The sequence below is a fragment of the Acomys minous genome (genome assembly GCF_964271855.1).
Source record: "Acomys minous genome assembly, chromosome: 13".
Classification (NCBI taxonomy): domain Eukaryota; kingdom Metazoa; phylum Chordata; class Mammalia; order Rodentia; family Muridae; genus Acomys; species Acomys minous.
Window position 1 is genome coordinate 19,748,917 of NC_140495.1, and position 26,745 is coordinate 19,775,661.

Below are 26,745 nucleotides of genomic sequence, written 5' to 3' on the forward strand. Positions count from 1 at the left end.
CTTTAAAAATGCTTTCATTTTGTTTTATGATGTATATCACTTTTTAATTACAATAAAAAGCATTTTCAAATTACTAAAACTTAGTCAGGCACAGTGGCATATGGCTATAATCCCAGCAATAGGGGAAGCAGGGACAGGTGGATCTCTGTAAGTTTGAGGCCAGCCTGGTCTACAAAGCTACAAAGTCCAGGACAGCAAAGGCTACACAGATAAAAACCATAAAAACAAAAACAAAATCAAATTACTGAAACTTAAGGCATCCAAATCCACTGTCCCATCACTGGTCACCACCCTGTTTATTTAGTCTATTCCTCATCACAAACTGTCTCTGTGTCTCTTTCTCTGTGTTGAGAATTGAGCCCAGGTAAAAACTCTACCACAGCTTAAGAAAACAGTGGAGACAGGATCTCAGTAGGTAGCCCTGGCTGTCCTGGAACTCACTATGTCCACCCTCACAGAGATCCACTTGCATCTGCCTCCAAAGTGCTGCGATTGATGAAGTGTACCACCATGTCCTGCCAAGATACACAAACTGTTTTTAATGGCCATTTTAATCCAGGAGGGCTTGCTACTCAGAGAAAGTCACTAAGGTAGAAATGAATTCAGTCAGTCCCAGGCTTTAAACTCCATGAAGGTACAACTCCTCTGAACTACGCTGACCATTCATGGATCGCAAGCTTCCAGAACAGCTTCACAAGTATGTGTTGGATGTATAAACTATCGCAATGGACTGCTGTGTGGGGAGCAAGGCTTCTCTGTAAATGAACACAAGGCCTTTGGTTCCCTGAGCTGGGCAGCGTCACCAACAAAAAGCTGTGCCTACCTGTACTCTGCTCCCAGTGAGGCTGCAGTCCCGTTTAGCTCACTCTGCTTTTTACTGAGCTTTTTACTCACACACACCACAACTTTGTCAAGTGGTTTCGGAGCGCCTTCCTGTATAGGGAGAAATAAAGAAACAGGTCAGCCATGGTTCTTTGGCGTGCATGAGGGACATCTTCCACTTAATAAGGAAACCACGTCTACCTTCTCTGAAAGGGCCCCCTGCAGCTGAGGGCTAGCAGAGAGACTGTCGGGGTTTCGGGAACTGTTTGCCAAAGCCACCTTCAGGTTTCTGACGATGACTTCCGAGAGTGGAGAGCTCAGTTTCCTCTTCTGCCTGGCAGCATTTGGGGTTTCCAAGGCTGCAAGTGCATCCTGTGTTTAAGGGCAGAAAGAAAAGGGAACAAAGACAAATAAAAACCAAACAAAGAGGAGAGAGGAAGAAGGGCATGTAGGAGGGAGAGAGAAAGTAGGGAGGAAAAGGGAAAAGAGATTATCTTTGACCTCTTTTTCTCCCAAATAATAAAAAGCATGAACTATAACTTACATTTTTATACTATAAAGAAAAAAAAATTCCATATCCTTCACCAAGCATTAAATACGGAGGTAGAGAGATGCCTCAGTAGCTAAGAGCAACCCTTCCAGCAGACGCAGGGAATCAATCCCCAGCACCTACACGGTAGTTCACAACTATATGAAACACCAGTTCCAGGGGATCAGACGCCCTCTGGTTTTCATGGTCAACAGGCATACTCGTGATGCACAGGCATGCATGTAGGCAAAACAACCATATACATAAAAATATAGATTTAAAAAACAGATAAACAAAATTATTGTGCTTACTTACCTTTTCAGCACTGCATATCACATTTACTTGAGTTAAAATTGCAATTACATAAAGGACCCAAAACCAAAATGAACGCAGAAGGAAACGAGTAAGAAGGCATGGGCATAAGAAAGAAATTCACTCTAAGAATAGGTTAAAAAAATGCCGGGCGTGGTGGTGCACGCCTTTAATCCCAGCACTTGGGAAGCAGAGGCCGGCGGATCGCTGTGAGTTCAAGGCCAGCCTGGTCTACAAAGGGAGTCCAGGACAGGCAAGGCTAACACAGAGAGACCCTGTCTTTGCGGAAGAAAAAAAAAAAAGAATAGGTAAAAAGTCAGAATGAGCCAAGAACCAAAAAAACTCTTCAAAGGCTCAGAAGGAAAAGAGGGCTGAGAAGGGGACATGGAAAGCTCCGTGCAGGGAATGGTCCCTTTCTGACCACCCAGGTGACAAAAATCAGAGCCAACCAGGGCTGCACTGGAAGCTGGAAGTGGGCAAGTATCTGACACCTTTATCAACAGGTAGCTGTTCCTGAGTACCACCAAGGAAAGTTCTAATAGTCTTCATGACAATGGGTGGTGATGCATAGACAGCAGACTGATGCCTCCCTCTCACCTGGGATTCTTCAGACTACACTGGAAGAATCCGCTCTGCTATGCTGCCTCATGATGATACCAAGAAATGCATAACTGATCACAAAGATACAAAAGTTCAAAACGAAGTTCTTGAGAAGAGCTTCTTCTGTCTGTGTGAATAACAGAAGTAACACACCTCAACAGGGAAAGATCATAAGAGATGTGAACAAATGTGATCAGGAATGTAAGTTCATAAACCTTAATACCCAGATCACATAAAAGATACTATGGATAGACGTGGACAGTCAATGGAGAGGACTCACTACTGTGAAACTATCTTCCAAGATTCAGAGAGGCTAGAAAGGAGAGAAAAGAATTGGTGGAAAAGCCACAGCTACAGATGGAACAAAGTAGGGATTTACTAGCTAGTTATCACAATGGCAGATGATCAACACAATGTTATGATTTGTGCTGGCATATAGCTCAGCTGGGAGAGTGCTACACAGCAGGCACAAAGCCCTGGGCACATTCTCCAGCGTCATACACATTAAGCATAGTGATGAACACCTGGGTTTATGTAGGAAGCCAACCAGGGTTATCTATACAGTAAAACTTTTAAAATCTAATAAAAAGCCGGCATAGTGGTATATGCTTTTAATCCCAGCAGGCAGCAGGCAGAGGCAGGTGGGTCTCTGAATTCACGGGCAGTATGTAACTGAGAACTTATCTCAAAAAGGTGCGGGAGTTCTATACTACACACCAAAAGAGGGGAATCAAGCAAACATAATGCAGATGTATATAATGCAAGTATAAATTAATTACAAAATAGTATATGACAAAACTGAGCTAAAGATAAGATAGTAAAGACTGAAATCCTAGAAACTGAGCAGACAGCTCTCAAGCCAAAAAGCATTAAACAGTTCATGATAGTCTGTAATATCAAAAGCCACATTCTACATTCTGACTAATGAAAGCCATGCATATCAGCATGTCAACTCACATAGCAACTACATAGTAAAAGTAAAAGCCATGTGAGATTTTGGAAGAAAAGAATTACCAGCACAAGAAACTTACAAACATCACTTAATATATAGAAAATGTAAATAAAAACATTATTAGGAAAGAATGTAAAAGATTTAAGTAATCAAGAAGTTACATCTTTCATATAAATACACTGGATGTATATCAAACACTACACCTTAGATAAAAGAAAATATCATCTCATGATAAATGAATTAACTACAGAACATGGGCAAATCTCCACAATAGAGGCTAAACAAATCCAACAAAACAAATTCAAAATAGGACTTTGTAACTGCTTCTATGAAAGCCAAAACCAAGTATAACAGAGCTCTGACAAACTGTGGGGAGGGAGCCACTGCTATAAGATACAAGCAATAGGAAGCAGCACGCAGAAGGGCAAACAGTATCAGCAACTCTACCTGAACATGCACAGTGGCTTCCCAACTGTTACACACTATTTCACTTAGCATTTCTTTATTTACTATTTAAGGGATCTGTGAACTGTGCAACTTAAGAAGCTGTCTGCTCGGAGAGGCAGAAGCAGGTGGATCACTGTGAGTTCGTGAGTCCAGCCTGGTCTACAAAGCAAGTCCAGGCCAGCCAAGGCTACACAGAGAAGCCCTGTTTCGAAAAACAAGATAGATAGATAGACAGACAGACAGACAGACAGACAGACAGGGAGGGAGGGAGGGAGGGAGGGAGGGAGGGAGGGAGGGAGGGAGGGAGGTAGACAGACAGACAGACAGACAGACAGACAGACAGACAGACAACATAATCCTATAAAAGGAAGGTAAAGCTCAAAGGAGTTCACGTGCATCAAAAGGCAGCATGAAGCAAGGTTGTCCTGACTCCAGAAGTCATGGCACCGAGACAGTGATTTTCCTCTGCTTAAGGCTCATGGGGCAGAACACAAGTCTCAGCACTTTGGAAGGGATTTTATGTAAAACTGTTAAGACTCTGCTTTTGTAGAAAGAAGCATTTTGTCTTTTATGAGAGCCACCAAAACTGGTAAGATTAAGAAAAGACATTAACATGGAAAAAACATTCCTGGGTATCGATTAATATTTATTTTCAGAAGATGAATAATCTGCCCCTAAATGCAGTAGTAAAAATGCCCTAAATCCACTTGGTTTTCTTGTGGATTGAACGCAGGGTCCTCTCATATCTGTCAGGACAATATTCTACCACAGACCCACCTCCACAACCCTATTTTAACAGCAAACAAAAATAAAAGTATTTTTTGTTTGAGGCAGGCCTTGAGCTCACTGTGTACACTAAACAAGTCTTAAACTTATTATGCTCCTCCGTGGCCTCTGAGTTACTGAGATTATAGGCAATACTACCAGGCCCAGGTAAAATGCCATTTCTTAATATTCCATACAAACATTATCAACATGTAAATAGGTTCAAGGATACAGAAATCCTAGTCATAGGTGGAGGAAAAAACAAAACAAAAAACCCCAAACAAACAAAAGAACTGTATTAAAGATGAAGGGAAACAATTTGAAAATGTTTTATTAGCCTTTAATTTGTAAATAAATTTCAAAAGCTGTCACACTCCACTGTTCAGATCAAATAGAAAAACACTACTCATTTCCTCTAAGAGGAGTGACTGAAAAGTTAAGGTGACACTAGCTTTCAGAAAGCCCAAAGCACATTTATGCCATGCAGAACAAGCAGCGACGTGTTTGTTAGTTGAAAGCTTAGAAGCCCTTTCATCATATTACTTCACTTCAAGGTGATGCGTAGAGATTTAAATGGTCTGCCTAGAACCGTGTTCACGACAAAACAGAACTTGAACCCTGACTCCTAACTTCACATTACATGTCACCGCAGCTGCTATCGCAGCTCTGATCACCCATTTATTACCATCTTTGGAAGACTTTCTATGACAAACTTTGGTGGCAACTCACAACTTGGGGCTCTACTTTTATAAAACATTCCCTTTAAGCCTTACCGTCACATCAAAGGATGGCTTGAAAAGCTTGTCCTTGGACAGAAACTTGGACGGGGTGTCCAGGTGTAAGGAGGGCTCCTTCTTCAGTGGCTGTCCTGCTGCTGGAAGGGCAGAGTCCTGCCTACCGTGCTGCGAGATGACAGCATGGAAAGCTTTGCTCTGAAAGCGGTTCATGTCCAAGGGTGTAACAGCCATTTTTCTGTTAATTTCTGGGTGTGTGTCAGGAAGTGCTGGAGAATCTGGAATTGTAATCACACCATTTGGTATCTTTGTTTTTAATACTTGTTCTATAAATTGGAAAAACACACACACAAACAAAAACAAAACAAAAAAACCAAATGAGTCACTAGTGTAAGCATTTTTTCTCAAATGAAGCAAAATTACATTATATTTTATTACGTTGTACATACTGTCTCAGTACACTTTAATCCATAAGATTATATTCCTATTTCCCATGAAGCAAATCAAATACACTTTTTTTTAGTGGAGGAAATTTTTTTTAATATTTATTTACTAGGTATACAGTGCTCTGTCTCCATGTATACCTGCAGGGCAGAAGAGGGCATCAGGTCACATTATAGATTGTGGTGAGTCACCATGTGGTTGCTGGGAATTGAACTCAGGACCTCTGGAAGAGCAGTCAGAGCTCTTAACTGCTGAGCCATCTCTCCAGCCCCCTAAACTTATTTTTTTAAGACAGGTGTCATATACTCTTGCAAGCATGCATAACGTGTGACATTGCAGCAAAACACTATCATCTACAAAGAGAACCCGGAAAACAGGGTTTTTTTTAAAAACAGCAACAACAACAACAAAAAACCAACAAAACAGTTAATGATTCTGTGTTAGGCTGCACTCAGGGCCATCTTTGTATGAATGCAGCCCACAGACAACAGACCGGACATGCTCCTGCCTCAGCCTCACAAGTGTTTGGCTTTATAGACGAGTGCCACAAATCCCTGCTACCAGATGACATATTACAATATATGTTGGGGACTGGAGAGATGGCTCAGTGGGTAAAGTGCTTACTTAGTAAGAACAGAGACCTGAGTTCAGGTCCCCAGCACCCACATGAAAGTTCAGTGCAGTGGTGTAGGCAGGCAGAGCCCTGAAGTTCACCTCAAGTGAGCCCCAGGTTCAGTCTAAAGGCAAGGTGGAACATGACAGAGGAAGACACACAACGCTGACCTCTGGTCACACAGACATGCACATGCATACATCAAATACACGAATACAGATAAACACACACAGACACAAAGATACGTGTGTGCAAGTGTGCACAAATGTATGAGTGCATGAATACATGTATTGAATTAGGCACACATTAAATGAAACAAATGATTATAAACCCATTCACACACATACACACAAATTTATCAACCCAGCCAAGGCACTGTAAGAAGAAAATTCCAATCACATGTACTCAGAACTAAGTGTAGTCAAAGTTTTAGAAAGCCTACCTACTGAGATATCCTACCACCCAGGCTCACTGCTGTTGCAATCACATCCAACCTGTCTAGGTTAGTAGATAACAGCTCTCAGGTGTTCCCAAGATATTGCCTGGCCTCTGCAGTATGCCCAGCAACGCTATCACTTAGCAAGGCTACTTGTATCCTCCCACTTCTGCTTTCTATTTTTGCTCAACACTAAATAAAACACTTGTGACTACTTCATGCCAGGTGCATTGTTAGACAATAAAAATAAAGATTTCCCAAGACCTCTGCGCAGTCCTTGCTTTTACAGAGTTTATAGTTTGGCAGAGACAGAAAAGCAAACCAGCCTCTTTAAGCAAGAAGAATCCCAAAAAGGGAAAAGCGCAAAGATAAGACAAAGCCGTAACTGCTAAGTCAACGACAGCATCTGTCCCAGAGAAATGCACACTCTAACTGAAGACAGAAGGAAGACAGCTGTGCTGCAGGCTTTGCGTCAAGTAGACACAGGCTGGAGGCACTGGGAAGAGCGAACCTCAAGAGAATATGCCCACTAGCTCAGCCTGTGGCCTGTTTTCTTGACTGATGGTTGACTGGGGGTGGGGGACATTCACTGTGGGTGGTACACCCCTGGGCAGGTGGTCCCTGGATGATATAAGAAAGCAGACTGAGCAAACTGAGAAGTAAGCCAGTAAGCAGCTCTCCTCCATGGCCTCTGCATCAGTCCCTGGACTTCCCCGGATGATGGACTACAAGTTGTAAAATGGGATAAATGCTTTCTTCCCCAAGCTGCTTTGGGGCATGGTGTCTTATCACAGCAACAGAAAGTAACTAAGACATCAGGCAAGTATTACATCTTGAAGTAACACGAAAAGGCCCAGATAAGCAGCAAGAATGTAGCATATTTGCTACACAGCATGCTAGTGGGAGCCACAGAAGGTATCAACACAAGGTAGTTGCTCACACCTTTCACAACATGTGGTACAGTGGGCACTAAGGGTCTGTGCTAACGGCACACATCCATCTGGCCACCACTGACAGCGCCCGACAAACATGCACAGGACCCACCACAAACAGCAAAAGAAATGAACTTCTCAAAGCAAGTTCTGGAACATTTATATTTCAGAAGCCATCAAGTTATAAACTACAAGAAAGAAAGAAAGAAAGAAAGAAAGAAAGAAAGAAAGAAAGAAAGAAAGAAAGAAAGAAAGAAAGAAAGAAAGAAGAGCTCTAACCTTGTTTAGGTGCACTGTCAACCAGAAAAAGGTTTTCATCTGCTCTCTTTCCCATTCTAGCAGTTTCTAAGAGCCATGAAATGTTCACTGCTGGCAAATTCCACTTCTTTGCAGCTTCATATTTAGAACCATTCGGTTCTTTCACTACAAGATGTGTACTTGCAAGCATGCCTTTCTTTGCACTGGATTTTCGAACAAAGAATTCTTGAACACTAAAATGTATATGGAAAAGAAAACAAATGATCACACATAATTAGCCCACAAATTAAGAACAAACTTTATTTTACAACAGACTGGTTAACGTCAAGAAAACATGCTCCAGGTGGTAGCAGTGCATGATTTTAACCCCAGCACTCCAGAGACAGAAGTAGGCAGATCTCTGAGTTTGATCAAGGTCAGCCTGTTCTACAGAGTGAGTCAGGGCTACACAGAAAAAACATGTCTTGAACCACCATGCCCCCCCCAAAGAAAACATACACTGATTAAAAGGTAATAAGGTGTGTTTTCATTATGCATGTATGCATGCATATGTGTATGTGCCTGTGGAGTCCAGAGGAGGGGTTGTGAGCAGCACCACATGGGCGTTGGGAAGGAACTGTGGGTCCATACCCTTACCACCAGCCCATCATCCAGCCCCAGGACAGTGTGCCTCAAACTAAGCCAAGCCATTACCACTGCTTACTCTGGGATAAAAACATGCTGCCACATAAGACAAAAGACAAAATGCCTCCTTAATTTATAATCATTACATCCACCTGTCCTTTCCTACTGAAAGGAGGTATGAAACAATTTAAGGTACACAGTAATAGTTTAAAAATACATTATCTTTTTTACTTGCTATAACTTCCCAAAGCATTTTCATACGTAATCTGAATTGATGGTATCAGTTTTATAAGTCTCAGTATTTTACAGGCAAGGAAAAAAAGTGAAATACATTAATAGAATATAGGAAGAGGCAGCCCAACACTTGAGACAAATAATTTAGCCTTTCCTGATTCTGGGTCTTATGGCCAATTTCCTGTCTTTTAGGGTTGTTTTAATCTCCCAGTAGTATTGTTTGTTTGGGCCCATATTTAACATTAACAACCAGTCCAAGTGGTGTGGGAGAAATGAGGGAGCTTCAAAGAGGTCAGGGCAGGTTGTATGATCCACCCTAAATATGCAAAGCTCACTCCACTTGGCCTATGCTCGTTGATTCCTCCCCCTGTTCTCCTAGGACAGTTGTTCTCCACCTGTGGGTTGTGGTCCCTTGCCAAACCTCTATCTCCAAAAGTTATTTACATTAAGATTCATTAACAGGCCAAGCGTGGTGGCGCATACCTTTAACACCAGCACTTGGGAGGCAGAGGCACGCAGATCGCTGTGAGTTCAAGGCCAGCCTGGTCAAAAAAAGCATGTCTAGGATAGCCAAGAAACACAGAGAAACCTGTCTCAAAAAACAAACAAAAAAGAATCATTAATAGTAGCAAAATTATAGTTAAAGTAGTAATGAAAATAATTTATGGTTGGGGTCTCTACAACATAAGGGTCTGTATTAAAGGGTCCCGGTATTAGGAGGGTTGAGAACCGCTGCCCTAGGAAGAGACAGGTGCTCTACTTGGTACATCGACATTTTGCCTTCTGTGTGAGGAACACTCTACATGCAGGACTCTTCTTTTTCTTGTTTAATGCCTTTTGATCTGAAGTCAAACCTGTCTAACAGTAAAACTACAACCTCTCTTTTGTCTGTTATTACTTCTACCTTGGCCATCATTTCTTCCCAGAATGTTCTGAATAAGCTGCTTATGCTCTTAATCTAAAAATATTCCCCACTAAATATGAAGATGGTTGATTGATATGTATTGATATAGCTGGTTTCTACTCTTCTTCAAATGCTACTATGTGATGAACAATTAGGGAGGTTGAGCTACTTAAGGATTTTGCAGGTAATTTTTAAATTCCTTTATTTCCAAAATGTTCCTTGTGTACCTTGTAAAGTGTTCCATTTGCATTTCTGGTTGAAAACAAAAGAAGCAATGGATGTACATTTAAAAGAAGAAAAAGAAAGAGGAGGAAGGAGAGGAGGAGGAAGGAAGAAAAAGAGGAGGCTTTGAAAGGCACAAGGTACCTTTCCTGGTGACTAGGCCAATGAAAGAAATCAATGCATACAGCCTGAAAAGTCTGCCAGACATCCATCTAGTTGCATACAGACCAGTACCTACCCAACAACCATACACACAAATAAAAGGACACACTTTCCAGTAAGTCAGAACAAACAAAACATGATGTGGTTGGGGGGATGCCATAGTAGAGCCCTTGCTTAGCATGCACAAGGTCTCAGCTTGATGCCTAACACTCTGTGTGTACTTGTATGCAGCGGATAAGCTGAAAATATTACATACCTTGCTCCAAGATGACTTGCTAAGAATACCAAGGACTCTCTTTCTGCTCCAACACACTGACTAAATGAAATTACACAGTCCTCTAAAGGCGTCATTCCCGACATTACTGACACTGGTGTGAAGAGGGGATTCGACTCGGGGTCAACTACCGTCTGGTTATCTATACACATGACCTTTGAAAATAAAAGCAATAAAGCAGTCAAGTAAGAAACAAGTGGCTAAGAAAAGCTCACGTTACAATACCAGCAATTTTAATTTAAGGAAAAGGGAATTTTCTATCAACAAACTTGAATGTGCTCATTCTCAGCACCTTCCAAATGGTATTTGAAGAAATGCGGACATCAATTCTTTACGTTTGCATATTAAATCAGTAAGATGTAGCAACTGGAAGTTACTTTAAATTTTACCTACTTTAATATTTTAATTTAATGTTTTCTCTTCATTCTTTGAGATGTTAAAAAGTGCATGTTACATACTGGCTGTAGGATAAACAGTATGAAGTAAGAGGGGCTGCCATGACCTCCTGAAAATGAGTACTAGGCCCACAGTGCTGTGACAGCAACTTCTGTATGTCAGGGTTAGGACCCAGAGGTACAGACTTTTACACTCTTTAAAAGATTATTTTAGTTTTTATTTGTAATGTGTGTATGTATGGGTAGCGTGGGTTTGTGCATGTGACTGCAGTGCCTGTGGACTCCTAAAGGAAGTGTCAGGTCATCGAAAGCTAGAGTTACAGGATTAGGACCAAGGAGCCAAAGATTTAAATTTTTTTAAAGCTATAATCATTCTATGTGTATACAAAGACACATAGGAGAACGTCTACACAAGTGAGTAGACACACATCTGAGAAGCAGGGGAAAGGTGAGGGAGTGAAAGAGTGTGTGCATGGGCACATTTTGGGAGTTCCCTCCTTCCACGATGGGTTCTGGGGTTCAAGCTCAGGTGCCAGGCTTCCACAAGTGCCTTTATCCACTGGGTCACCTCACTGGTCTCCAGTTCCAGGATTTTAAAACTGCCTTTGCACAAACCAAATGCCAATTTAGGTAAAGCAAACAGCTTCAAAAGTAAACACTGACTATTGGCTTCTGACTGTCAGACGTTTCTTACCAGCCATGTATTTGTAACAACTTCTCCCACAGTTGCTTCTACATTACAACCCAGCAGTGGAACCACAGCATAGTCAGCAACAGTTCTGCTGGGAAGGGACACAATCTTTCCAGCATGCTCTCTTATGACGTTTACAATATTACGTTCATTTTCAATACTAAAACCCAAAACCAGGAAACTCTTCTGGCTAAATAAGCCTTCCTCAGGAACTGTGGCGCCATCCAGGAGGCAATGACTGACAGATGACGGGTTTTTCTCTTGCACAGAAATGTGAGTGGAATCATCACAGGGCTCAATGTGAGTGGAACTGCTGCAAGGCCCAACTTCAGGCTCCATAGCTTCAGATGGCTTACTTTCAACTGGAAAACAAAAAGGCAGGTTTTCTATTTGACAATTTCTAGACTTAAGAGTTTATTTTCACAGGGTGTGGTGATGCACACCTTGGATCCCAACACTTGGGAAACATAAGCAGGTTGATCTCTGTGAGTCCAGGGCAAATTGGTTTGTACAGCTACTTCCAAACCAACCAAAGCTGTATAGCAATTTCCCAGCAAAGTCACTGCTTTAACAGAGTCTGATAACCATAACACTTCTGAGACTTAGGTTTAAATACACAAGAAAGACGGCTCTGCATTCATCCCATCTTCAGGCTTACCCCAAATGCTACTCCCCATCTTCAATTAGAAAACACGACTGTCATGTTAGTTCTAAGTATGAAACTAGAGCACAAACCCAAATTACCTAAAAATTATGATGGTCTAGTAGACGTGTGTTTTTGTTTTTTTAGTTTTTTGTTTTGTTTTGTTTTGAGACAAGGTCTTTCTACCTAGTACTGACTGACCTGGAGCTTGTTATGTAGACCAGGCTGGCCTCAAGATCCTCCTGCCTCTGCCTTCCCAGTGTTGAAAGTAAAGGTGAGTGCCACTGAATAAAGTTAGAAAAATAATAAAAATTTTTGTTTCCCAGAATTAAACAATTACGATTCTATAAGCACTAAGAGCTGTTGGTTTTTTGGGGGTTTTTTTTTTCCCCCTTTGAGAGACATGGTTTCTCTGTGTAGCCTTGGCTGTCCTGGACTCACTTTGTAGACCAGGCTGGCCTCGAACTTACAACAATCTGCTTGCCTCTGCCTCCCAAGTGCTGGGATTCAAGGCATGCCCCACCATGCCTACCTAGCTGTGTGTGTTATAGTGGCAACAGAGACCTACAAAGTAAATACACTTGATGAAAACTGAACTAGCCAGCCCTAATGGAATAGGCCTGTAGCACCAACTATTCAGAGGTTTAGGCAGGAGGATTGCAAGTTCAAAACCCACCTGCCCTATGGAGAAGTCCAAGGCCAGACTAAGCCTTAAAACTAAAAATAAAAAGAAGGTAACAGCTCAACAATAGAGCCTATGCCTAGGTCATGCCTCAGCATTGCAATAGAGAAACAAGTAAATAACCTACATACAAAATTCAAAGAATCATATATAGACACCTCCACATGACACAAACTATACAGAAAACCAGGAGGGACTTCAGAGGGGACTCTCGGTCCCCAGGGGCAATGCTCTACTTTCATAAATAGATAATATGTGATTATTCATCACAGAATTCTATCTTTTGACTATCAAATATTTCACAACACACTTTAAAAAGAAGAACGGTTAATTCTTTGTTGATAATCTACTTTACCACACTGATGAAACTATATGCTAGGACAGCAGTACCAAGAATAGCACTGAACGCATGAAAGGCTTCCCACGGCCCAGTCACTATGTGTTCATTACAAGCTTATGCCATTACAATCCACACACGGGTGCCAGAGAGACGGCTCGGTGGTTAAAAGCAGGAACAGCTCTAGCAAAGGACTCTAAGCATCCGTGTTAGACACAGAGGCCTGCAACTCTAGCTCCATGATGACCTCACTTCTGACCTCAGGAACTGGCACTCACACTCTCTCCTTTTCCCTCGCTTTCTCTCTCTCTCTCTCTCTCTCTCTCTCTCTCTCTCTCTCTCTCTCTCTCTCTCACACACACACACACACACACACACACACACACACACACAATTAATAAACAAACAAAAAGGTCCATACTCAAACCAAGCATAGAGCTCCTGAGAAAGCGAGTGAGATGATCAAATGATTTGGAGTGTGATGGCCTTGCTTGGCTAGAAAAAACTGAAAAAGTTACATATCTAAAAACTTTTGGAAAAAAAGGGTTCATTTAGAGAAAAACCTTGGCAGATAACATGCATTTATACAGTGCTTCCTAATTATAAATGCTAATCAACTATTTCTTACCTACTGTGGAGTCATTATTTACATACTGAGCAAGTATCTCCTCATCAGCCTGCTGGAGCGCCTCACTAGGAGCACAGTCTCTCTTAGCGAATGTGCCACTCTTCTCTAAGACGGCCGGCTGGTTTCCGTGCTGATCTGAAACTGGAATTCCAGCTGGCTGGTAGTTAGCGTGGATATACGGCTCCTCGGGGAGTAGATATCCTTTACTAAAGCATTCCAGCAACCACTTTGCTCCCACTACATGAGGCCTACAAAAAGAGCACCCAGTCAAGCTCCAGCGTAAGTGAAGAAGACCATTATCCCACATGCCATGTATTCCCAAGCTGCAGACATGCAAATTTAACCCAAATCCAAGTTCTGAATTAAAGACTGACAGGACCTGTGAGATGATTTGCTCCAAAATTGCCTCAGGTCATCCTCATAATCTCCCACAATTACATGAGTTATATCTTCACTGAGTTGATTAAATCGAACTCCACCTCCATTGTTAATAAGCCTTCGCAGCTTATCTAGTTTTCTGCCACTAAAACCACAAAGATAGATCTGCAAAGAAAAGATTTACTTGGATTAACGTATTCAAGCCTTTTTATAAGCAGAAAAAATACAAAGAAAACTATCCACTGTGTATAAATAAGACACTTCATATACATTTTGGGATATGTAAGGAGTGAAATATATTGTCTGAAACTAATACGTGTACACATACGTATACTGGCAGCTAGCAAACCCTGGGAATCTGCTGCCTTCCTGACCCAGTGCTGGACACCATCACTTACAACTTTTACATGGTGCTGGGGATCCAATCCCAGCCCCCATGCTTTCACAGCAAGTGCCCGACCCACACAGCCATCTCCTCAGCCTGAAATTGGTAATTTTAATCATTTGTTTACAGTCCCTTAGCACCATTATCTCTCAATAGATACCTGAAGGAGGGTTGAGGCCTCAAGTAAATTAGAAGACAGACTTTAACATCTTTTAAATTTTGGTGCACAACTTATTAAAATATTTCCATTTTGTATGTGTGGAGGTCAGAGGACAAGGCCAAGGAAGGCAGTCTCTCCTTCTACGTTCCAGGTGCCAGGAATGGGCTGTGAGTTATCAGGCTTGGTGCGTGGCAGAGCTATTTCTAACATGCGGACAGCTTCTCATATTATAAAGGAACAACATCTTGTAAATGTGAGCAATCACAAAGCTACACTGTAGTTCACTGTAAACACAGAGCACCCACGCTTCTGGGCATCCTTTAAGCTAGTGCTGATCAACCGTAAGACCTGAACAAATTCTTTCAGGCTCTGAGTCAACTCATTCCCTTATGTCTGTTTTTCCTGCAATTTCTTTGCTAGTTGAATTAATCAAAAATAGCAAGTCAAAGAGCTGAGCACAGTGCTTTGAAGAAACATGTTGAAGAAACGGGGTTTTTAAATATGAGGGTATATGTTTAAGCCAATTTAACTAACAATTTTTTTTTAACTCCTTTTAAAAACTTCAAAAATGACAATCTATTTCCATTATGTCCCAAACCATCACCATTACTAGAATACACCCTAATAAAAATTAGGTATCAGATACTTCCCACATGGAAAGAAAAATTCGAAGTTACATCAAGAATTAGTATGTTCTAAGATCAAAGAAAAGAGAGTACATAAAGTCTCTTTCTGTCTCACCAGTAAGTTGATAAATCTTAGAAGGATAATTGGCCCTTAAAAATAAAACATTTTTTATGTAAGTGGTAAGATTTCGAGCAGAGTTGAGGAGTAAGCTGAACTTTGAAGAATAACAGATGAAGCTACACGGCAGGCAGACTCATGACCACAGGATGAGCACGGTGGCAGCAGTCTTAATTTAGTGGCGGGTCTGTCTCCACAGACAATGAACAAGTCCAACTATGAGGGGTCTTCAGAGTCAGACTAAGAGGTGTGTGTGTGTGTCTGGAACTCGCTGCACAACCCAAGCTGGCCCTCCACTCAGGGCTGAGGGTTCCCAGCCCTTCTGGATGTGTTAACATATGCAGGCATACCCGACAGCCATCTAGTAGATCTTCAGGTGCTTGAAACACACTGATGTCCAGATTTTCTAGGTTTTCCACTGTACAGTCAAGTTTGCTAGTAGTTGAAGTGAACATTGTTTCATTTACACAGCTGCCATTTATGTTGGATATATGGCTGACGTCTGCAAGAGTGCGACCTACGTATGTAAAAGGAAATGATAAACTCATGAGGTAAAAGAGCCATTACATGCTTCCTTATAAATTAACTTCCTATAAATGGATATGAACAATTTATAAAGATTCTGAAATCTTAAGTGACAAAGTATGAGAGTTAAGGCCAGGCATGTGTAGCACATGCTGTTAACCCAGCACTCAGGAGGCAGAGGCAGGAGGATCACTGTGAGTTCAAGCCAGCCTGGTCTACAAAGTGAGTCCAGGACAGCTAAGGCTATATAGAGAAGCCCTGTTATAAAAAAAACTAGAAGGGAAAAAAAGAAAATTAAGTTTACTCATTAAAATGAAATTATATATAATATCTCTTTAAAGTAGCTTAAATCCCCTAAAAATGTACAGCTTTAAGGCCTGAGAGGCTTACATTTGAAAAAAAAAATTATAGGAAGACTTTGCTAAATGACACTTCCAAAATAAAAGAGATCAGTATTGACTGAATACACTAGCCAAGCTGAAACATTAGACCATCACAAAGGGGGTCAGGAACTTTCCATTTTTAAGTTTTAGAAGTTGTCTCTATTACTAGCAGGTGTGGGTGGAGGTGCACAGCCGGCATAGATTCCTGTGGAGGTCAAAGGGCAAAGCTGTGGCGTTGCTTCTCTCCTTCCAGCTTTTCATGGCGCTGGCGACTCAGGCTGTTGAGTTTACGTATCAAAGCACTTGAACTGCTATTACACTCTGAGCTTTTCAGTTTGGTTTTGTTTTTGAAACAAGGTCTCTCTATGATCTATACCAGTGGTTCTCAACCTGCGGATCTAGGCCCTTTGTGAATCAACAATCCTTTCACAGGGGTCACATAAGACCACTGTAAGATTTGCATTACAATTCACAACAGTAGCAAAATTACAGTTATGAAATAGCAACAAAAATAATTTTATGGTGTGTGGGGGGGGTCACCACAACATGAGGAACTGTATTAAAGGGTCACAGCCTTAGTAAGGTTAAGAGACACTGCTCTACACAGATCAAAGTCACCTCGAACCCCAGAGCTCCTCCTGCCTCTCTGCCTCTGGTGCGTGTACTGAATGTATGTATTGAAGGTATGTATCACAACACCTGGCGTTTTGTTTTGCTTTGTTTTTTGAGGCCAGGTCTCATGGAACCCAGACTGGCTTTGAACTCTTTGTAGCCAAAGAAGACCATAAACTCCTGAACCTCCCATCTCCAAACTCCTAAGTGCTGGGATTACAAGTATGCACCAACCATACCCAGTTTTGTAATGCAGTACTAGGAACGAAAGCCAGGACTTCCCGTAGGCTCCGTAAGCACTCTACCATCAGCTATCCCATCCCCTCAGTTTAAATACGTACTATAACACTTTAGTAACAAACCTAAAAAAAAATACTTCCATAGATGGTGAACATAAACATGACCATGAACAGAAAACAGGGATGAAATGCAGATCTATATACATGTTTTCTTAATATAGTAAAAAATGGACATTGTTTCTGAGACAGGATCTCACACTAGGCTAGTCTTGCCGGGAACCCATGTCAAACCCCCAGCTCAGGCTTCCCAAGTCCTAGATACAGGAAGCATGCAATGCTAAATACAAACAAACAAACAAAAACCACCCTGAATTTATATGCAATGATCATCTATAACCATCATAGTAAACCAATAAAGAAAGTATAGGCTAGGCACAGTGGCACAGACCTTTAATCCTAGCACTCAGGAGGCAGAGGCAAGCAGATCTGAGTTCAAGGCCAGCCTGATCTACAGAGGGAGTCTAGGACAGCCAGGGCCACACAGAGAAACCCTGTCTTGAAAATCCAACCAACTCTATTTCTCTTAAGCCTGTCCACTAGTGTCCTTAGTTCCCTCTTGCCTGAATTAGGAAATGAAAAAAGCAATCACTCATTCTAAGAGGAATACAAATGAAGTTCTGTACAGCTTTCTACACAACCTGGTTATTTTGTTCTTTAGTTCTACCCAGAGGCACAGGGAGAAAATAGAAAGTTCCTACTACAATTCAATAGTCTGTTAGCAAATCAACTCCTTCAGGTCATGTTTAAGGACTGAGCCCCTGGGCTTGCATTCAGAAGACAAAAGCTTTCCCACTAAGCTATATCCCCAGTCCAGGACACCAGTTATCGGGTAGACTAGTAACTATTTAATGTGAGACTTACTTTCAGCTGCTGCATTGCTCTGAGCAGTGGGAGTTGAAGTATCAGGCACAGTCTTTACTTCTGCTCTGGGCTCAGCCTTATATATAGATTCATCCTGACAGAAGCCTTTCTCAATACTGTCATGGAACCACTTCAGGGTCACACAGTGCACATTCCATCTCTTGGCACATTCATATTTTTGTCCTGTTGTGTTCATTACAAGAGAAATACAGAGATTTTTACATTATATATGTTAGCTCATAGTAAATTATTTTTTAAAACTTACCTGAAACAAAAGTAATGATTAAAGATTACCAGTTAATTATTTTTACCTCAAAAAAAAAAAAAATCATTCACTCACTTAATGTGTTTCGTTTGCATATATATCTATGCACTGCTTGCAGGCCCAGTGCCTGAGGAGCTTAGAAGACGGTGGTAGATCCCCTGGGACTGGAACTCCAGACAGTTGAGTTGCCATGTGAATGCTGGGAATCAAACCTGGGTCTTCTCAAAGAGCAGCCTGTGCTCTTAACCACTGAGCCACATTTACAGACAACCCCCTTTTGGAAATAAGGTCTCACTATGTAGGCTTGCCAGGCCTGAAAACTCACTAGGTAGACCTGGTTGGACTTGAACTTGAACTCACACGAGATCTGACTGCCTAAGCTTCCCAAGTTCTGGGATTAAAGACATCACCATTATGTGGCTTTAATAAGAGCATTTATTACAACTGCAGACATGCATGTAGTATAATAAATACTATTTTTGACTAGACTATACAAGTGCCAAGAGGAATTGGCTAAAAGTAAAGAATAGGGTGATAAAACTATATTGAACTTTTCCAGTAAAGAATATATTGTTAAATATACTTTTAAGTAGTATCACAGAAAAAAATGAAGTCAATATGTAATACCAAATGGTATTTTGGCACTGTTCTTTTTTGTTTGTTTGTTTGTTTGTTTGTTTGTTTGTTTTTCAAGACAGTGTTTCTCTGTGTAGCCTTGGATGATCTGGACTTGCTTTGTAGACTAGGCTGGCCTCGAACTCAGAGATCCACGTGCTCTGCCTCCCAAGTGCTGGGATTACAGGTGTGCACCACACCCTGCTTGGCATTGTTCTTGTTTTGACTTTTCTTTTGTGATTTTCTGAAGTTTTTTTCAGAGACAGAGAGAGACCATATAGCCCAGGATAGCCTTAAACTCTTGATCTTCTTGCTTCCATCTCCTACACCACATAACTCAGTCTTGGTATGCCATAGAGTCAATGGAACAGGGCCTGGTGGTACAAGTCTGTATCTCAGCTATTTAGGACTATTTAGGACAGGAGGATCACAAATCTAAGGCCAGCCTGGTAAACATGATAAGATCCTGTCTCCAATACAAAGTGACAAAAGGAGCCAGGTGTGGTGGTGCACGCCTTTAATCGCAGCAATCAGGAGGCAGAGGCAGGTGGGTAAATTCAAGGTCAGCCTGGTCTACAAAAGTGAGTCCAGGACAGCCAAGGCTAAATAGGGAAACCCTGTCTGGAAAAAATGAAAAACAAAAAACAAAGTGACAAAAGGACTCGGGATAAAGTTTAGTAGAAAAGTACTTGCCTAGCATTAGCAAGGCCCTAGATGCAATCCCTTGTACCTCAAGAAACAGTCAACAGAGAAACTGCCTTCAGATTGAGAAAAGCCACAGCAAACCATCCTACCATAATTATCACACCAATCTCCCAACCAGATGACAATTATCAAGTAATTAACAATTATTCTCAGTCGGGTGGTGGCGCACGCCTTTAATCCCAGCACTTGGGAGGCAGAGGCAGCATGGTCTACAAAGCAAGTCCAGGACAGTCAGAGCTGTTACACAGAGAAACCCTGTCTCAAAAAATGTAAAAAGAAAATTTCACAAATACTACTTATGAAGGTAGCTTAATAAAAGAGTACAAATACAAGAGTTACTAAAAACTCAGCAAGACTCTTCTGATTACTAGATTTTATTAATAAAACTATTCCCCAGAATAAAGTACTTGAAATATCAAAAACAATAGTTATTTTAAGGGTTTTTTTTTTTACCAGCAATGCTTTTTTATACTTTTGTTTATCTGATAATCTGTATGATATATTAAAAATTCTAGTTCATAGCCTCGTTGGGAAATGTGGCGCAGTGAGAGAGCACTTGCCTAACGTGCACAAGGCCCCAGCTGCGCCCTTCCCACAACCCACCCCAATCCTCATTTGCTAAGCCAATCAATGCATCCCAGTAAGTGCTTAACCAAGCCTCTTAAATTAGTCTTGAGAAAAAAATGATACTTAGCTACACACATAATTTTCTTGTTGTGGAGAATTCTGGTTTTAGTCAAGGTCTAGCAGTCAGATGACGAAACATCACTGACAGTTTTTGGTATTTTATATTTATTCCATGACCTAGATAAATACAAGAACGGCCACTTAATTTTTCTAGACTGTGACCCAAATAGCTTCACAAGAATTTAGCAGGTTAAGAAACAAACACACACAGAGAAACCAGGCGGTGACATGTCAGGAGCACACGGCGACCCACAGAGGTTTAGAGCAGCAGCACTGTTTCTAAAGCAGTCTCACCTTTCGGCTCCTGCACAATGAGGTGTGTGCACTCGTTCATCTTCAGCTGCCCCGTGTACTGGCCTCCATGCTTAGCTGTGAGTTCCTCAACTGTCTTTCTGTGTATACTATTTAAGCCAGTCACACAGATGATGCAACCAAGAAAAGTAGGACACTTAAAATCTTCCATGTTTATATCAGTGTATTTGGTTATTTTTCTGGAGAAAATAGATGGTAAAAGAAGGGGGAAAAATAAACATAATGATTATTTAGATAGTTTTAAATACCACTGCTTTCCTTGTTTATTTTTTTATTTTTAGGATTTATAAGCATTTTTTGAGAAAGGAAAATTGACATTGAAGGTTACTCTAACTGCTTATCTAGCCCAGTCTCATGTCTCTAATAAAAATCTGTATTTTAAAAATAGTTTGAAGACCATCTTAAAGAAAGCACTATTAACTCTAGGTCCTTGCTAATAAATGGGAGGACCTGGCAGAATTATAAGATTGAACCTCTGCATAAAGCCTAATGTTCACTGACTGTCATAAAATAAGCAAATTCTTCCATTATTCTTGATAAGTAAAAGTAATGATTTTTGGCAGCGTGCCAACAAAAATACCACTGCTATTTTGTTGCACAACAAACAGATGTGGTAACGTCACCAGGCTGGTGCTAAGAAACATACTGAGCACATGGTGAACGGTACTGAGACATGTGCACTTTTAGATACCTGGACTTATGACTATAAACTTAATTTTAGGGAAAACATAAGTACACTCTGAACCTTACGAGGGAAACTGTTGCCTTATTCTGGTATCAACATACACTTAATGTCCAGGGCTCAATTTACCCTGAATGATCACATCTCAGTTGAAGGCTTACATATATGTGTATTTAAGCTTACATTCTGCTCCACCCCGACCCACAGACCCAAAGGAACGGAGCTGCCAAAGGAGCTAATGTATTCTCCATCTTAACACAGGGCACAGTATTGCATAGTGCAACACAAAAGCCGAACTGATTTTCTCCATTATTTTAGGCACATTTGCTGGAGAAAACTTTGATTTCATTATTAAAACGTTTGCCCTCTAGCTCTGGCCCACCTTTCCTGACAGTGGCATCCTGTGATAGTACTTATGGGCTCCGCTCCAGTCACTGGAGAAATGAGCAATAATCCCATCTTGTCTCTCAGTAACAAACCCATGAAAACCCAAGAGTTTGCTAAATTAATCAAATGCAGCCTTTTCTCAAACATACAAAGTATACGAATGTGACTTACTCCTCTTGTGACTTCTCCCAAAGTGTTTTTACCCAAGAAGGAAGCAAAATAGGTTTCTTGAGATTAGCAGCAACTAAATATTTTTTGCTCCCAACTTCTCCTGCAATAAGGTGAGTGACTGAAACATTAAGGTCTCTGTATACGCGTCCACCCATCATTTGTACATATTTATGAACTTCATCCTATAGACCCAAAAGAAATAATATTAACGCTGGAGAAAACAATTATTTCTTCTATTTAAAAATAAGTAAATATATTTATGTTGTATGAATGTTTTGCGTGCACTATGTCTATGTACTATGTGCATGCCTAGTGCCCTGGGAGGTCAGAAGAAGGCATCAGATCCCCTGAAACTGGAGTTTCAGATGGTTATGAGCTACCAAGTGGAGAAGCAATCCCAGGTTCTCTGTAAGAGCAACACATGCTCTCAACTGCTGAGCCATCTCTCCAGCCCCCCCATAGATATCTTTTACTGCTGCTAGCCTAAATATACAAATGTTTTTAACCACTAAAAAAGTAAGTAATTAACCAAATTACTTTTAGAAAGATGTGTATGAATTTTAAATTTAAAAATAACTATTTGTAGGCTGGTGATGTAGCTCAGTAGTAAATGCTTGCCTACCATGCACAAGGCTCTAGGCTCAATCCACAGCCTTCCCCCTAAAAAACAAAACAAAACAAAAAACCTGAAAATAACTGTTTTCTTGAACAGTCACATATTGTTTAACAATACTTCAGTCAACCAACATTTATAACAATGTGGTCTTGTAGATTAATATTGCTAATGGCACCATAGCCTTAAGTTTAAATACACTCAATGACAGTCACCCTGAGAAACATTTTCAGATGAATCATTAATCATCATGAATCATTAATAGGTGGCTGTATTTATTCTTCTAAACTCCAAAGTTTAAAACTATGTTGCTTCTGATTACATTTTCCTTTTTTTTCCTTTGAGACAGAGTCTTACTACATGTAGCCCTGGTTGACATGGACCTCATTAATCTGCCTTTCTCTGCCTTGCAAGAGTCAGGACAAAAGGCATGCACCTCCACGCCCACATCAGAATCCTTCCTTTAAAAATCTTCTGTGCTGGAAAATTATTAAGTGATCCAAAATCAAACTTACTGACTGTATAGGAAAAAGTAAATTTTCCTTTAAATCAAAATGAAACACTACACTTAAACCAGTTCATCTACAAAAATGCATTCCGTATTCCCCAGTGAAGGGCACACCAACTGAGTATCCAATGCTGAATGGTTAGTTCTGAAGGAATACAAATAAATAACAATATGCAGAATAAACAGGGTGTACTTATCTATTTAGGAATATATATATCTCAACAGTGAAAAAGTGGTTATGAATTTGAAGGATAGCAAAGAGTGGTGTGTGAGAGGACTTGGAAGGAGAACAAGAAATGAGGAAATGATGTAATTATATTATAATTTCAAAAAAAAAGTTAAAAACAAAGCATCAGGAGCCATGCACTGAGGTCTGTTAGGTTAGGCTGTGAATACTGTCTTCACATAAGTACAATAGTCTTTCCTGGGGAAGATGAGGTGCAGAGCCAGGCCTGCTCTTTTCAGTGCTTACTCTTTTGTCTTTATCCATGCTTGTGCAAGATACAGTTACTTCAGACATAATCATATTATAAACTGGATGCTCAGCTCTTGGAACACATTGCTGGTGGTACATGCAAAACGTGACTACTTGAGGACCAACAATTCTGCAGCCAAGCTATAGAAAGTTAAGGAAAAGATCACAAAATTAAAATTTGGAGCATTTACCATTCAATCATCACTGAAGCTGACAACCACCGCAGAAAACCACCAAATGTTAAAAGAAAAAAAGACCACCATATAACTCCTCAAGCAAGTATAATTAGCATTAAATAAACCCGCATGCTCAAATGCAAAACCACAAGTCCTTCATTCGTAAATGCCATCAAAACTTCAACCTCTTAAAACAAAGTCAATCTTTTAAAATTTTTAATTGTATGTTAGGGCTGGGAGATGGCTCAGCAATTAACAGCACAGGCTGCGCTTACAGAGGACCCGGGTTTGGTTCCCAGACCCGCTTGGTAGCTCACAACCAGCTGTAACTCCAGTGCCAGGGGATCAATGCCCTCATCTGACCTCCAAAGACATTAGGTATGAACGTGGTACACCTATATGCACGCAGGTAAAAACTCTTACTCATACAATAAATATAAAGATTTGTTTTCATTTTTTAGATTATATGTGTACCCTTACGTAGATATGTATTTTGTGCAAGTAAACCTGGAGGTCAGAGATACTGGCTCCTTTTGGAGCTGGCATGACGACCAGTTCTGAGCCACCTGACACAGGTGCTGTGAAACAAATTCAGGTCCCTTGAAGAGCAGTACGTGCTCTTAACCAACAGGGCATCTCTCCAAGTCCAAGAAATATAACCCTTTTTTTTTGTTTGTTTGTTTGAGACATGGTTTCTTTGTGTGGCCTTGGCGGTCCTGGACTTGCTTTGTAGACCAGGCTGACCTTGAACTGAGTTTAAAGGCGTGTGCCACCACACCGGGCAAGAGGCAAGAAATGGAATCTATTATTTTTTGGTTTTTCAAGACAGGGTTTCTCTGTGTAGCTTTGGCTGCCCTGGACTCACTATGTAGACCCGCTGGCCTCAAACTCACAGTGATCCACCACCACGCCTGGCAAGAAAGGTAATCTTAATGGAATACTCTTATAACAACTGAGAAACATTCAAGATGCTCTTTAAACAATGCTCCAGCCAATAAAGCAGCCAAAGAATCACAAAGGCACTCACAGTACTCAGGATAATAAGGAATTCACAAAGCACAAGACCTTAAACACACACACACACAAATAAAAAAGGAAGAAGTAAAACCTACCACCAAAGAAGCATCTCAGAAACAACAAACCTGTTTAAGGTGATCAAAAACAGCACCACTGAACTGGTCGCAGATATAAAGCGATTTGTCATTCTCCTTTATCTTCAACGCTTCCTCTTCTGTAATAATCTGAAGGTAGTCTTCTGGTTGTAATTCCTTTATTGACTGAAAGAAAAAAACAAAGAAGAGAAACTAGTTCCCTAAATTTAAGTCCTACCAGCTCTCAAAAGCAGCGAGAAACCCATCTCAAAAAATACTGTGGAGGGCTAACTCCAGACTATACAAGACATTAACCCCCAACATCCACATGAACACATATATGCACATGCATACGCTATGCCCCACCCCACGCAAAATTCAGGTCATGTTACTTTCTGCTCAGAACTCTCTCATTTTCTACCACACTCAGACTTAGAGGGTCTGATTTGGGGCCTGCTACAGTGAATACTCTTCTCTGAGGTTTTCACCAGGCATGATTCTTTAATAAAAGTCTGCTTAAATGCCAATTCCTGGAGTCACTTTTCTTGGCCATAGTGGGTTTGCTTTACAGCACTGGGAACCAAAACCAGGGCTTTATGCGCACTATACAAAAGCTCTACAACTAAGCAACACTCCACGGTACTTTCTAAAATGCACTTCCTCTATCTATTGAATATGTCAGATAAAGGAAAAGAACACTGGTTATTTTAAATATGCGTATTTTTATTTCTCCCCTGTAAGAATGAATGTTTTGAGTCTGTTAGATGGCTCATCAGGTAAAGGTGTTTGCCCTTCAACCTACCCCATCACACTCAGTTGTAACCTTTCCATTTCTGTCTCCCCCAACAAACATAATCTGGCAATCCTTACATTATTTCCATCTTGTCATAGTACTTGACCCCTTATAACATGTTACATAGACACCAGGTGTGGTGACACACATCTGTAATCTCAGCATTCAGGAGGCTGAGGCATGAGGACAGAGTTCCAGATCAGCCTGGGCTACACAGTGACACTCAAGTCTCAACTTTTCCCCTGGTTCCCCATACTATAGAGTTTCTTGCTTATCATTGGGTTACTATCTATCTCTTGTTGAATGTATGCTGAAGCAGGAGAGATATTTACTTATTCTGATCATTGATGTACCCTAAGTATTATGCTAGAGGAAGATGTATCAGATCATGGTTGCTGAGAGAGTGAACTTTGAAAACCTGTAACAGCTAACTGCTTTTCAAACCTGAATATGCCCTGGGGGTTTTGCTTAAAATGCAGATTCTAATTGTCAAGTGTATGCTGGGGTCCCAAGACTCTGCATTTCTAATAGATGCCCAAGCTACAAGGATATCACTAGGGTCTAAATGGCAACGCTTGAAAATCACACTCATCACCTCATACTATACCGTGTGTGTGTGTGTGTGTGTGTGTGTGTGTGTGTGTGTGTGTATTGTGGAGATATATAAAAACTATTACACTGTGACTCAAAATTTTTCACTGCTCAAAGGATTGATGGGGTTAGTAGACGAAACAACTGTCAAGAATTCCAAGTCAGAAAACTGGGAAACTGACTCAGTCAATAAATGCATTAAAAAAAAAAAAGCCACCCTCTGCCTTACAGTGATCCTGAAATCTCAGCACTGGGAAGGGTAAGACTAGACGGCTTATAGGACTTGCTAGTCAGGCAGTTCCAGTGAACTTCAAAAAAAATAGAGTGAAGACTGACATTAGAAAACACCTGACATGGATCTCTTGTCATTCCCCCGCTTACACACACACACACACACACACACACACACACACACACACACACGGGAGGGGGAGATAAAATAGATGAGAAAGAGAACTATAGGTCAACATTTAATTGTCATAATAGATTTCAATCCCCCCAAAATACATAATGGTATACTTACATTAACTAAAAAGTATATAACAATGATCCATCTGTATTATGCACATGCAGTAGCAAAATTCCATTAAAATACCTAATTATTATAAGACATAAAACTCCCAACAAATCAAAGACATTTAGAACACGAAAATGAGCTCAAGAATCAAATGAGACATATCCAATTAG

At 40.8% G+C, this 26,745-nt stretch overlaps 1 protein-coding gene across 2 annotated transcripts in view; it reads right to left on the minus strand.

Annotated features, from left to right (window-relative positions):
* Positions 1-26,745, minus strand: part of TOPBP1 (DNA topoisomerase II binding protein 1) — a 46,947-nt gene that overhangs the window by 19,190 nt on the left and 1,012 nt on the right. The window contains exons 3-16 of one of the 2 annotated variants that reach the window (XM_084753540.1): positions 24,726-24,860; positions 23,405-23,548; positions 21,812-21,993; positions 20,554-20,750; positions 17,988-18,170; positions 15,658-15,824; positions 14,020-14,183; positions 13,641-13,888; positions 11,354-11,712; positions 10,247-10,419; positions 7,866-8,077; positions 5,201-5,487; positions 1,024-1,194; positions 824-933 (exon numbers count right to left, since the gene is read on the minus strand). In XM_084753540.1, the coding sequence (XP_084609666.1) occupies positions 824-933; positions 1,024-1,194; positions 5,201-5,487; positions 7,866-8,077; positions 10,247-10,419; positions 11,354-11,712; positions 13,641-13,888; positions 14,020-14,183; positions 15,658-15,824; positions 17,988-18,170; positions 20,554-20,750; positions 21,812-21,993; positions 23,405-23,548; positions 24,726-24,860 (2,732 nt within the window). Of the gene's footprint in view, positions 1-823; positions 934-1,023; positions 1,195-5,200; positions 5,488-7,865; positions 8,078-10,246; positions 10,420-11,353; positions 11,713-13,640; positions 13,889-14,019; positions 14,184-15,657; positions 15,825-17,987; positions 18,171-20,553; positions 20,751-21,811; positions 21,994-22,433; positions 22,472-23,404; positions 23,549-24,725; positions 24,861-26,745 lie in introns of those variants that run through there. The other variant, XM_084753541.1, reaches the window with a different exon arrangement.